Source organism: Chelon labrosus (genome assembly GCF_963514085.1).
Source record: "Chelon labrosus genome assembly, chromosome: 8".
NCBI lineage: Eukaryota > Metazoa > Chordata > Actinopteri > Mugiliformes > Mugilidae > Chelon > Chelon labrosus.
Genome location: NC_140358.1, coordinates 12,587,340 through 12,600,013, shown reverse-complemented (window position 1 = coordinate 12,600,013; position 12,674 = coordinate 12,587,340). Strand labels below are relative to the sequence as shown.

The 12,674-nt window shown below is 43.7% G+C and overlaps 2 protein-coding genes across 3 annotated transcripts in view; one reads left to right on the top strand and one right to left on the bottom strand.

Annotated features, from left to right (window-relative positions):
- Window positions 1-12,674, bottom strand: part of dock2 (dedicator of cytokinesis 2) — an 85,495-nt gene that overhangs the window by 31,614 nt on the left and 41,207 nt on the right. The window lies entirely within an intron of this gene.
- insyn2b (inhibitory synaptic factor family member 2B) lies at window positions 261-12,628 on the top strand. 2 transcript variants are annotated; one of them, XM_084549634.1, is made up of 3 exons: window positions 261-1,968; window positions 4,440-4,514; window positions 9,996-12,628. In XM_084549634.1, exons 1-3 carry the CDS (start codon window positions 392-394, stop codon window positions 10,177-10,179), a joined length of 1,836 nt encoding a protein of 611 aa, XP_084405760.1. In that variant the 5' UTR covers window positions 261-391; the 3' UTR covers window positions 10,180-12,628. The 2 variants fall into 2 exon arrangements, with proteins under 2 accessions (XP_084405760.1, XP_084405761.1); XM_084549635.1 differs by having other exon boundaries at window positions 261-1,915; window positions 9,996-10,122.

The window sequence follows — 12,674 nt, the reverse complement described above, 5'->3', positions numbered from 1 at the left end:
CCTTTCTTCTTTTGTTTCCCTCATTCATTGCCTGTCTTTATTTCCTCTGTCTCCACAGAACAAACCAGCAGTGCCCCGAGAAGTCATCAAATTTATCATCTGCGGGCCATCGATCAGAAACTGAAAAGAGCTTTGATATCCAATGGGAAGCAGCTACACTAGTAAGGAGCTCATTAATGGAAGAACGCTGAGACATCATAACCTTATTGGATATCAAATTCCTGTCTGCAGTTTCCGCATACAAACTCTATCACACAACTTGTTTGGATAAACCAAAGCTGCAAACACTGCAGCTTTCAGTTGGATATAATCTTGCTCACGTTGGATGATGTCATCGCCTGCCTCCATCCCTTTCAGCTCCTCAGGGGGCTGAGCCAACCCTCAGAGGAGTATGGGCAGGAGGGTGGCTGACCCAACCAATCCGGTGCCTGCTCTGGGAGTTCCCCTGGCAGGGGGGCGATGGGGTCCACTGTGCAGTGTTGGGGTTCAAACATCTCCAAGGCTGCGGGCTCTCCCCTCCATCAAACGACACGGCAGCCAGCCAACCAATGCGCAGCTCACCATGGCAACAGGCAAAACAACAACAGCAGAGATAGGGGGAGTAATCAGAAGTGACAGCAACAGTCTGCCAGTGTCCAAGGAGACTTCTCAAAACGAGATCAACAGCCTGACACAGGACGACATGGGGTCACAGGGGTCGGGCAGTGGAGTTTACTGCCAGATCAAAACCATACAGACAAATGCCAAAGACACGAAAGGTAAAAGGACAGCTCGGTACACAAATGGCAGTGTGGTAGCCTCTGACGTGGTGGGGGGCGTGTGCACGGAGGCTACAGAAGGTAAGGAGCCGACCCAAGAGAGGAGGAGGGTGCAGTCTCTAAGGGGGGAGGGACATCGATCTGTATTGAAAACAGGGAGTGTTTGTACAACCGTACATGCAACTCCACCTCGGCCCTGTCGAGTAGTAACAACCTCCCCGCCACAACTTTGTGGGACATGTGGGAGGAGACGATCCCAGATTACCCCGTGCACAGGAGCATGTCGCAGGAGGGCGGTCAATCAGATAACTGCCAGCCAAACTTTACCTAATCCACCACGGAAACCCTCTGTGGCTCGTACCCAGTCCAGGAAAGACTCTGCCGCTCTGAACTCTCAGTCTTACGCTAAAAACACAGACACAGCCAACGCACAACCGCACGCTTCAGCAAAGACTACTCAAATACCACAGCTGTCGCACACTATACCAAAAACACACAGCTCACACTCCAACCACGCAGCACACACTCAGAACAAAACAAAAGCGTCAAAGCAGCAGACAAGGCCACACTCCGCAGACTTTACTCATTACAAGGACTCAGCCACACAGACGACAGACACACTCCTGCACAACAACACAGAAAGGACCGCGGCTGATACACACACGCAGCAAACACACGCAAAAAACGCAAAGGCGACGGAAACAAATTCAAAAGACAAACACAGTCATGAGCTGGCTCAAATCCAGCACGCTGATGAACGTGAACATCAGCAAACGTCAGACCGCGTCACTTCCAAGCCTCTTGCTCCTTCCGTTCCCAGTGACTCACAATCGAGCAGCACCCCACCACTTCCGCCTAAAAACTCTCCCAAGCCCGCCAGTTCCAAACCAGCCACACCTGTCGCGCAAACCAAAAAACAGGAGACAGTGAATACACCCAAACAATCCTCAGACCGGATCAAACTCAAGGACTGCTCGAAACAGAAGAGCAAATCTTTTGACGACCACACTCTGCCTTGTAAGACTCATGTGAAAGCACAATGCAACGGGGCGCCAGGAGGACTGCTGGATGGACACGCGGTGAACGCGCCACGCGGCCTGGAGAGGCAGCTGCAGAGCGTGGAGGAGAACCTGCAGTCCAATCAGGAGAAGATCAAGGTGCTTCTCAACGTGATTCAAGACCTGGAGAAGAGCAAGGCCCTCAGCGAAGGGTGAGAGAAGGGACTCGGGGGAGGGAAGGTACAGTGAGACAGAAGGGGAGATAGGGCGGTGGAGGATGGCAGGAAGAAAAGGAGAATGAAGTGTGAAATGAAGAAGTTTAGATACCATGAGATGAGTGAAAGGAGCGAGAGATGAAGACTAGGATGAAAAGAAAAACAATGGAGAGAGAGAGAGAATGAAAATGAATGGGAGGTTGAGGTGTTCAATGCAACAGCCAGTGCTTAAGTAAGACTGAGTTGGAGTGATAAAGAGAACAAAGACAAGGAGGAAAGAGGGTGTCAAGGGACTGCGGAGAGTGTATTTGAGTTTTCATAGCAATATATACCGAAAGGCTTTCAAGTCTGTGTAATGGATTTTTAAATGTCAGGCCTGTAGTGAATTGCCGTCCTGTGTATGCATGAGTGTGATCCAATCCTGAGAGGATATGTGATACCTGCCAGGCTGCAGTCGATGTGAGCATCCTTACATCCCCTTTGTCTTTTTATCTTATATACACTTCATGCAGTCCCAACGAGACACTGCACTGCCCCAAAAAAGCAAACTAATCAGTTCCTCTCCCGCTAATTCTCTTATCCTTAATTCTCTTATCCTTAATTTCTCTTCTCTTGCCACATATTCTTTGCTTCTCTTTTTTTTTTTTTTAACATCCCAGCAGGTTTTTCCCTGACTCGCTACATCGCAATCAAAGCTCCCATCTTCTACTGTGCTGCTCCTTAACCCGCTCCGAGCAATTCATCCCCGTCTCCACCTCTACCCTTGCACCCTTCTTTGCTCAAGTTCTTAATTAACACCCTTTCTCTCTTCTTATCTTTCTTTCTAGCCTTCCCCATATCCACAACTGTGAATTAATCCTTCGCCCTCTCACTCATTTTTCTATCTTCCCTGACAGCCTGTCCATCACTCTACCCTGCTGCCATCACTGTTTTGTTGCCCCTCCTATTGCTCCCCTAAATTGACATCCTCCCCATCCTCCTCTTCAACATTTCTCCTTTACAGTCGGCACTTCTTCCTCCTGTGTTTGTGTCATATTTCATTCTCCAGACACTACATTTAAACCCTGGTCTCTCAATCATGCCCAACTTCTTTTTTTTTTTTTTTTTTTTACAATACAGAAACTGTCTCTCTACATGTTTCGACTACCTCTCATCGCTTCTTCTCTCTGTCCAGGGCTAACAGATGTCTGTAGCTCCCGACAAATCCCTATCAGATTACCTTGCAATTAATGTTTAAGCTGCACAATAAGACTCCTAAAATCAGCGTACAGGCTGTCCTACCCTGCCTGTGTGACGCCATAATATCATGCATTCATGCTACTGGGCGTGTGTATATTCTTGGTGTGAGGACGCTAAGTGAAAAAGAAGGAAACTAAGAGGCAGGCAGAAGAGACAGATTGATTAAAAGAAAGGAAAGTGAGTAGCAAGAGAACGAGCAAGTAAGACGGAGTGACTATATCTGATACTGTGCCAGCAATGAAAGTACTCTAAGTGGGCCGCTGTGATAAAGGTGTCGGCTGAGCTAAAAGGTTGTCGCTGCGCTCGGCTCTTTGTTTTCTCTTCTCTCCTGAAGCAAATACTTGTCTTCTCTGGCCGTAGTTGCCTTTGATAAAAAACTGGTGGGAAAGGAAGATGATGTCAAACACAAGGTCCCTCTCTGTGTAATTAAAATGTCTGTTTTATCATCCTAAATCAGATACTCTTTCATCTAAACAGTTCAGTCGAAGGCCAGCCAGAACGTCTTGGCAAAATAAAGCAATTTAATTACATGGCAGCCAACATGATTTTTTTTTCAATGTTTACTTTCTGTCTTTAGCTAGTCAACCCTGATAACACAGTTGGTGTGTGCTAACATATTTTTATTTTTTTTTCCATTTCCCACCATTTTCCATTATAACCGTTTTCTAGGATGAAAGACAACAAGATCCCTTTCACCCAACCTGCTGCTAATAATATGTTTGGGCTCAGACTAGATCTACACAGACAGGCACTGCAAACACTGTTTTTGCCTGCCTTGAATAGTAAACAGGCAGGTTTTTTGTTTTTTTTTTTACCCACCAAGAGGCAATGTCCTGGATGGTCCTGCTGGGGAACATCACATGCAATAACCATCAGAAACTATTTCGCCCACTTTGACAGCCCCCAGAGAACTCTCCCCATGCTGCAGCACTGAGTATGTGTCGGTGGAGAGAGCGGTTGTGACACCGGCGGTGAGGAGAGTGAGACTCTTTCTGGTCATGAAAGGCTAGGCTTCTTGCTGGAGCAATTTTTTTTTTTTCTCTTCCACTATTAAATCTATGCTTACTGTTGAATTTGGAAACACCTTGGTTTGGAGACGCTTTTAACTGAGTGACAAAACCAGCATCAGCAAACCACTACAGTGTTCGTAACATCAGAATGCACAGAGCTGTTCAATCGATCTCCTTTTGCGAGTGTGTGTGAATGTTTTACGTCTGTTGTCTCTGCAGTCGCAGCTCATACAGAACTGGTCAGGACATAAACAACTGCCCCACCTGCCAAAAGACAGCCTGCATCATCTACAGGTAACCTGATTTAGATAATAAGCTTACTGTATTACATAAGCCAGCAAACTCATTCTTCCCTCGGGCCAAATAAACAGCCATGAGAGTAATGCCTCTTGTAGAACTGAAAATGACCCTTTTCTCAATTTTTATATTCTCCAGATTCTTCTACATATTCAGCAAATCTTTTTTTGTTTCATTTTTTATTACCTTTACTTCCTGTTGCTCTGCCGTCTCTGCCCTGTTCACCCACTCTGATAATTGTTTTACTCACACACTGTATCTACATGAAAAAATGCAAGCCAAACAGTGATCACTCTCATCAATATTTAAAGTAATACATGCTGTATTCTACAGATTAGAAGAGGGTGATATATCCAGGAGTGTTATTTACACATGAAAGAATGTTCTCTGCAGATGCGCAAATGAATTCAGCACCTAAATGATATGTCTTTCCCGTTCCAGTCATCCCTTGTGTGAATGACCCAAATAAGTAATTGCATTCTTAGATCTTCTGCAACTTCCAGAGCTGCACCACTGTAGTGAAATCCTCCCACCCTCCATCACCTCCACCCAATCCTTTCTTATTCATATCTTTTCAGTATGTAAATAATTCCATCTTTCCATCCCATGCCTGCACATACATTGTCATTTCTACTTTCAGTAAAAACTGGTTTCCTCTGAACACCCGCGCCTCATTCTGCAGGTATCCAGAGCTATAATCACCTGCGCCCCATTCCCACCCAACGTCCAGGACTCCCTCTGCACTGCTCGCGCAACCTTCCAATGCATGTAACTTCATGGATAATAGTGAAGGAAAATAATTTTTTCGAAACCAAAGCTAAGCTTGAAGGGAATTGTGCCTGTTTACAATGGTACATAAATCTTACTGGCAGGCCTCAGAGGAAACAGATGCACTTTGCAGGGCCTTTACCTCTCAAACCTTCTCCTAAACACTCTAACCCGCTTGCCTCAAGGCAGCCCCACCTCTGCATCTCTCTCGCTTTTTTACTCTCTATTCCTCTGTTGCTTTTCTCTTCTTTGCATCCAAACCCCCATCATCCCAACCTTTCCTTCCTTCGCTCTTAATTAACACAGCAGGATCTTCATGCCAGTGAGCTGTAATGAGCACCAAGGGGAAAAGACTGCCACCTGGTATCATACTCCTCCACTTACATATCCATACAGGTCTACACATATGTTCAAATTGCATAAATTCTCCTTCACTTTACAATGTGATACATGTAGTTAGAAGGTAATGTAACTTTTTTTCCCCCCTGGTTGCAGCTCATCAAATTTCAAGTGGAATATTTTTAGGCCACGGTTATTTAGACAAAATAACCCATTCGACAACTTTGCAAAAACGTCGCAGCCACTTTAGAATCAGCAGTAAAGCCATAATGTGAATTATTGATGATGACAAGTCTTGAATTAAACAACATTCCACATAAACGGGAAAACACAAATGAAACACAAATAGCACGGACGGGGTAATTTTAATCTGCACTCACAAAAGCAATTCCACACAGACTATAAAACATTGACGGCTATGACAGGGCTGAATAAAAGGAGCAGAAGGAGAAAATAACGTTTGAAAATCAATTGAATGCTAACAACGTATAGAACGGCCATCTAAGAAATTGAACAAGAGGGAAATTGATGTTTACAGGATATAAAGCGCCATTATTTTCTTCTTTTACACGTACTCCGTAGATTGAACGTGCTGTGCAAAGAATCGTGTCAGAACATAAAAGCACATCTGTTTCCAGCACAGAAGTCCTTGAAACTGGAGAGTTCCACATATTTTTGAGGTATTGTGAAGGGCCTGGGGCTTCCCTGATCTCAAGAGCACATTAATACTTCTCACATCATTACAGTCCCTTGTTTCTCCCTCCTCGATTTCAGAGATTTTCTTTCTGGCTCCATTTTACTTTTGTTTCTCTTGCACACATGCAAACATAATCATGTATGCACACACGCTAATTAATAGTAAAGGGAAATCAGCTTTTTGTATACAAACTTGCATGCACACCACTCAGAGATACTGGCAAACAAAGATATGAATATATTTCATGCTGTGTGAGTGATGTTAATGACTTGGACAGGAACGCGGAATCTGCCTCCTAATCATTTTTCTCCGCATAAATCAGTCTGTCACAAATACAGTAAACACGTTTTCAGCAGTTTTATTGTGACACAAAACACAAAAGTCTGAAATGCGTTCGCCTGACTGGATGGCAGCGGCCTTATCAAAACCCTAGGGGACTCTGGGTAAAGAGGAGGGAAGATAGGGAGAGGGACACACACAAGCATGGAGGATGAATTACGCGTGGAACTGAAACATCCATCCTAATGATTTGTGGTGGAGAAAAAAAAAAAAAAAAAAAAAAAACAGGTTTGGACGTGGGCTTGCTGCCTGAAGATATTTTGCCATTGTCAGATTTAATTAATCTTTATGATGAGAGACAAGGGGTAGAAGAACTTTTGACAGCCAATCTGTTTTTCTCCCAATGCTTAAACACAGAGACTGAAATATATGCAGGCAATCAAGCACCCGGAGGTATTCCCACACTTTCTACTTCTCATACATACACCTAACGGATAAAAACCATGAATTATGTAACACATCCATACATCCAAAACTCAAACAATAACCCTGTCCACTACATGTTAACCCTCGCTTTAGCAGAATAGGCTTTAAATATGGAACAGCTTCTCACGAGGACAAAAGCCTCACAACGACGCAGTCACGCGCACACTTAGAAAGATGCTGGAGATGGCTGCCTGCAGAAGGAATTAAGAGCAGCAGCTTTTCCCACTGTGCTGCAAATCCACGAACAATAGTAAGGGGGAGGTAGATATGAGTCGAGAGAGGTGGAGTAGTACCACGGATTGAGAGGAGGAGAGGTTGAAAGCTTTGTATTAGGGCAGAGGTGCTCCATTTTAAAACACACCGACTGCGAGTTGAGTGAATGTGAGACGGGTCCAGCACTAGAACTTTTATTCTACTAAGTTGTTTGAGAGCAATATCTGTCTGTGAGTATGTGCATTCTGGGTACATCTCCTTTATCATTTATTTATGGCAGCTATCTGTCCTCCTCTGTGCTTTTATTCCCTCCTCTATTCACTAATTCCCTCCCTCCCTCCCTCCATCATTATGGTCTTGGAGCCAAGACCTTTCGGCGGTCCCCTTTCTATATCTCCGGTGACACTCACTCTGCCCTCCTATACCTCCTTGACTTCTTTGTTCCCTTCCTTTATTCTGCAGTGATCTTTCTGGCCTACTTTATTAAAGGTTACGTTTCTTTCCTTTACCCCCCCCCCCCCCCCCCCACTTCCATCTCCCCGAAGAACCAGTTTCTTTTCTTTCGCCTTCCATAAATCCCTGTACATTAACTTTTATCCATCCCTCCGGCACAGGCTCGTTTTGGAAGAGGTACACGTTGGATGGCAGGGGGGCGCAGCTGTGTATAGTATGTGTTCGCGGGTGTGTTTGTTGGGGTGTCGTGATATAGGAGGATGGAGGGATGGGTAGTTGTCTCTGCTCTCCTTGCCTCATCATGTGCCTCATTAACTCCATATGCCAGGCCCCATCCAGCTCCGCCCCTTTAATCCACCTCAACACACACACACGCACACACACATTTACCAAAGGGAGAAAAAAAGTGTACCACACTATGACCCGCAGCGATGGACACTTCAGAGACATGGTGAGAAAAAGAGTGCAGGAGAGATGGGAGGGGGGAGGGGGGAATGAGAGCATAGAAAAAGAAAGCCAAGAGGCTATGCTTTGAACATATCAGGAGAGCAAAAAAGTTCCTCCCTTTAGCTCCACCATTGTGCATATGCTCCTCTCTTCTCCTTTCCTGCTCTCTTTTTTTTTTCCATTCTCCTCCTTCTCTTCTCATCCCACCAGCCTGTGATCTGCCGGTGCATGAACTGAAGAAGAATACTATGGACGTGAAATGAGTGCTAACTCGATGCCTTTGTCAAAGTGTGCCTGTGTGCTGAAGGTGCATCGCACATTTAAATTAACAACACAACTTTTAAAACACGATGTTTTGCCCAGTGTCCATTCTCTAAAGTTTTCAGCTCCAACGTTACTTTTATTCTCCTGCCTGCACGATACCCGATACTGCCAGGCCAAACAAAAAAAGTCGGCACCAAAAAAAAGGTCACACTCTAATATTACATTGGACCGAGTTTAGCTTTGATTACAGCACACATTCGCTGTGGCATTGTTTCAATAAGCTTCTGCAATGTCACAAGATTTATTTCCATCCAGTGTTGCATTAAATTTTCACCAAGATCTTATATTGATGATGGGAGAGCCTGACCACTGTACAAAGCCTTCTCCAGCACATCCCAAAGATTCTCAATGGGGTTAAGGTCTGGACTCTGTGGTGGCCAATCCATGTGTGTAAATGATGTCTCATGCTCCCTGAACCACTCTTTCACAATTTGAGCCCCATGAATCCTGGTATTGTCATCTTGGAATATGCCCGTGCCATCAGGGAAGAAAAAAATCCATTGATGGAATATCCTGGTCATTCAGTATATTCAGGTCAGCTTCAATCTCCTTAGATGTTTTTTCTGCTTGATGCAGGCCAATGATTTGACCCTTCTCAAATAAGCAAACATCTTTTCCACAACCACGTCTTTCAACATGGTTGTTTAAGAAATGAGAAGCTACTCATTGCATCAGCTGGGGTTAAATAACTTGTTGCCTACTGAAAGATAATCACCCATGCAGTAATTATCCAACAGGAGGCTCATACCTATTTGCTTAGTTAAATCCAGGTGGCAACTTTTTTGTGGCCAGGCAGTGTATATTATGCAAGACAGATAACTCACCTGTAAAATAACTACTATTATCACTGACATTGTTTCATGCCTCTCTCATTTCATTTATTTTTCTACCAGTAACTTTATGCATACCTGCTAAGCTTTCTAAAATTAATTTTCTAAACAACTAGTTGTCCATTTGCTCTCACTGCTACATGCACCATGCCTAGTATAACCTAGTATCATGTACTCTTGCTTGTGCATTATTTATATGCTACATGTACTGTAAGCTTTGCCTAGATGTACTCCATCTGTTTGCTTCTGCTACTCTCTTCTTCTCCCTCTTCTGTTTTTGTGCGTCTCTACCCAGTCAGCCTCGAGCCAATGAGCCCACCCATACGAGCTGGGCTTAGCTCAAGGTTGCTTCTTGTTAGGGGAGTTTTTCCTCGCCGTCGTCTGAGTCCTGCACTGGGAGTTTCAGGCTACATGTTCTGTAAATAGTCTTGAGACTATTTGGATTGTATTTGACTCAATATAAATATGAACTGAATAAAAAAATGCTTAAAATTTTCTTTCAACCCTCGGTCACTTACTGTCTTTTTGCGAGGACGGAGCTACACAAATAAATGTACACGCTTTTCCACTACCCCAACCTTTAAATAATGCTCCAGTTGTTACTCTCTCATCTTTGTCTTGTATGTTTTCTCTCCTTTCCAGTGTGGAGCATGATTTTCGGCAGCAGGAGGGACGCTTCCAGGGGGTCATGGAGGCCCTCGAAGGGGAATATGATGTGCCTGCACCAACTCTGCCCAAGTCCATGCCAGCCCCTTCTTCCTCCAGTCGCCCCAACACCAAGGCGCGTGTCAAGAAACTGCGAAAGAAGTGTTTCTGGTGGCTCTAAGCTTTGCAAAAGCTACAATAGCCTCTCGGGACGAGCAGGTGCATACAGGTGTGGATTATATTTCTCTCTCTCATGTGGGTGTGCTGTGTGCTGTTAAATTCAGAAGGGGAATTTTTTTCTCTCCCAAGAAGCATGCCTGTAAATGGCACATATTTCATACCAACCCATTTTGAGCGCTGACAAAATACACCAGTGACCAGGTAGAAAAGGAGGAAATGCACTGAAGAAGGAAAAGAGAACCAAAGGAATTGTTAAACTTCCTCTGACAGATCTGACTGGGAGCGAGACTGAGAACGAGATCATCTATTCTTTTCCTCCGGAGGAGCCAGTCTTTAGCAGCTATTTGTGATTAACTTGTGACTGAAAGTGAGGACGTCTTTACATAATACATCTGTAACAGACAGATGAAGCGTTAATGCTCTGGATGTCAGAAAGTGTGCCGACTGGCTGTAAAGACAAACTGACAGGTCTCCGCTCTGGGAATGACTCATCAGAATATGTTTGGCTGAACAACAATTAGCAGGTGCATTCGAATGATTGGAGTACCGTGTCTCCGGATGGCTTGGCAGCCAAAACTTGAATGTAGCAACAAGAAGCACTAGAAGGATATCACCGGAAAACAAGACGAACTCTCTGGAAACAGAGATATGACTCACAGGATCATCAGGATTTTGGAGAGCAACGTGGAGACTTATAAAGAATACATTAAGAGACAATGTGATCGGCAGCTGATCAGAGACTGACAGTTTGTGTCAGGTAATTAAAAATTCTGCCAGCGCTGACTGACAGTGATTGAATCTCTCCTTAATTACCATCCAAAATGGAAGTGATTTGCCATAAGCTCAATCTTGTTTCAAGGACATTCACACACACGTGCATACAAATACCTGCCCAATACACTATCAATTTACAAATGCAGTAAACTCACTTAAAGGGGAATTATCGTTTTTTACAACCTGGACCTTATTTCTGGCATAAAATACCATCGTTTACTCACCCATATAACTTTGGTGCTGTTTGGAGTTGTTCGGACAATATTTAGATCCGCGTATATCCATATAGTGGGAGTGACTGGGGCACCGAAACGCAGCCTCTAAATAACGCATTATCTACGGCGAACTCCAGGCTCAACGGGGAATAGCGCTAGCATATCACAACAAAATGTTGGTGAAATGAACCAATTTCGCAGCAGATAATAATAAGTTATTTAGAGGCTGCGTTTCGGTGCCCCAGTCACTCCCAGTATATGGATATAAGCAGATCTAAATTTCATCCGAACGACTCCAAATGACACCAAAGTTATATGGGTGAGTAAACGATCGTATTTTGTGCCAGAAATAAGGTCCAGGTTGTAAAAAATGGTATATTCCCCTTTAAACAACAGGAAGTACTCACACAACTCCACATTCAGTACCCACCAGTACAAACTACTGTTAGATCAGTTTACAGTTAACGCCGATCGGAGTCAGGATTAATGTTGTATAAATATTGGTAAAATTTGAACCAATAAGGCAACAATGCATTCTGTCAGTGAAACTTGCTGTGGATGTCGAAAGTTATTTGACCAGTGAAAAAAATGCGCAGAATGATGCTCTATTGACATGCTTCATGGTGTAGAGTATAGAAAATTAATCAGAGTGTACAAGATTTGACAGAAAAAAATTAAATCGCCAACAACAAATATCCACTTCATTTTCAAGTTGTTCTGTAGCATTCAGGCCATACTGCCACTGCTAATTGGCACAGAAATCTGTGCTAAATATACTACAGGTCAAAACATCTTGTCAAAATGTACAAAAAAATCTATATATGCCATAGGCTAAGATCCATTATCCCAAGTAAAAAAGTGTAAAAGTGTAATTTTACTCAATAAACAATATCTTTGTAAAATCATAACGCAATTAGAAGAGGAAAACAGCATTTTACAGTCAACTATATACCGGCAGACATGTTTGTGATCACAAAAAAGGAACCAAAATCCGTAAAACCTCTGTGTCCGTCTATCCCTTCCGCAAACACACACCCAAACAATTATTTTGTACACACACACACACACACAGGGCATTTGCACAGTGCTTTGTTCACAGCAGTTTAGAGTGTACCCGCTAATCTCACGAGGGCCTACTTGAGCTGCTTCTCGCTGACAAGTTGCCACCAATTAGAATACTGGATGACACCACACTCGCTAATTACACGGTCTATATCCAAAATGCCCTGTCCCTGCATTTTTATAAGCTGTCCCTTAATAGTGTGTGAGCTCCCAAAATGCTCCTTTCTTCCTGATCTTCCTCTTGTATGTGCAATAAAAATGTGTATTTTAAGCAAAGTGCGTCGTCGTTAACATATTTTGTGTTTCGGAATGGAACCGAATGGCAGATAGGATTTAATTATGCTTTTATCAATATTGCATCAGCAGACAAAGTATGATGAAGACACAAAACAGATGATTCTGAAACGCTTGACTCAAGTCCAGTGCATACTGTACGGCCTATATG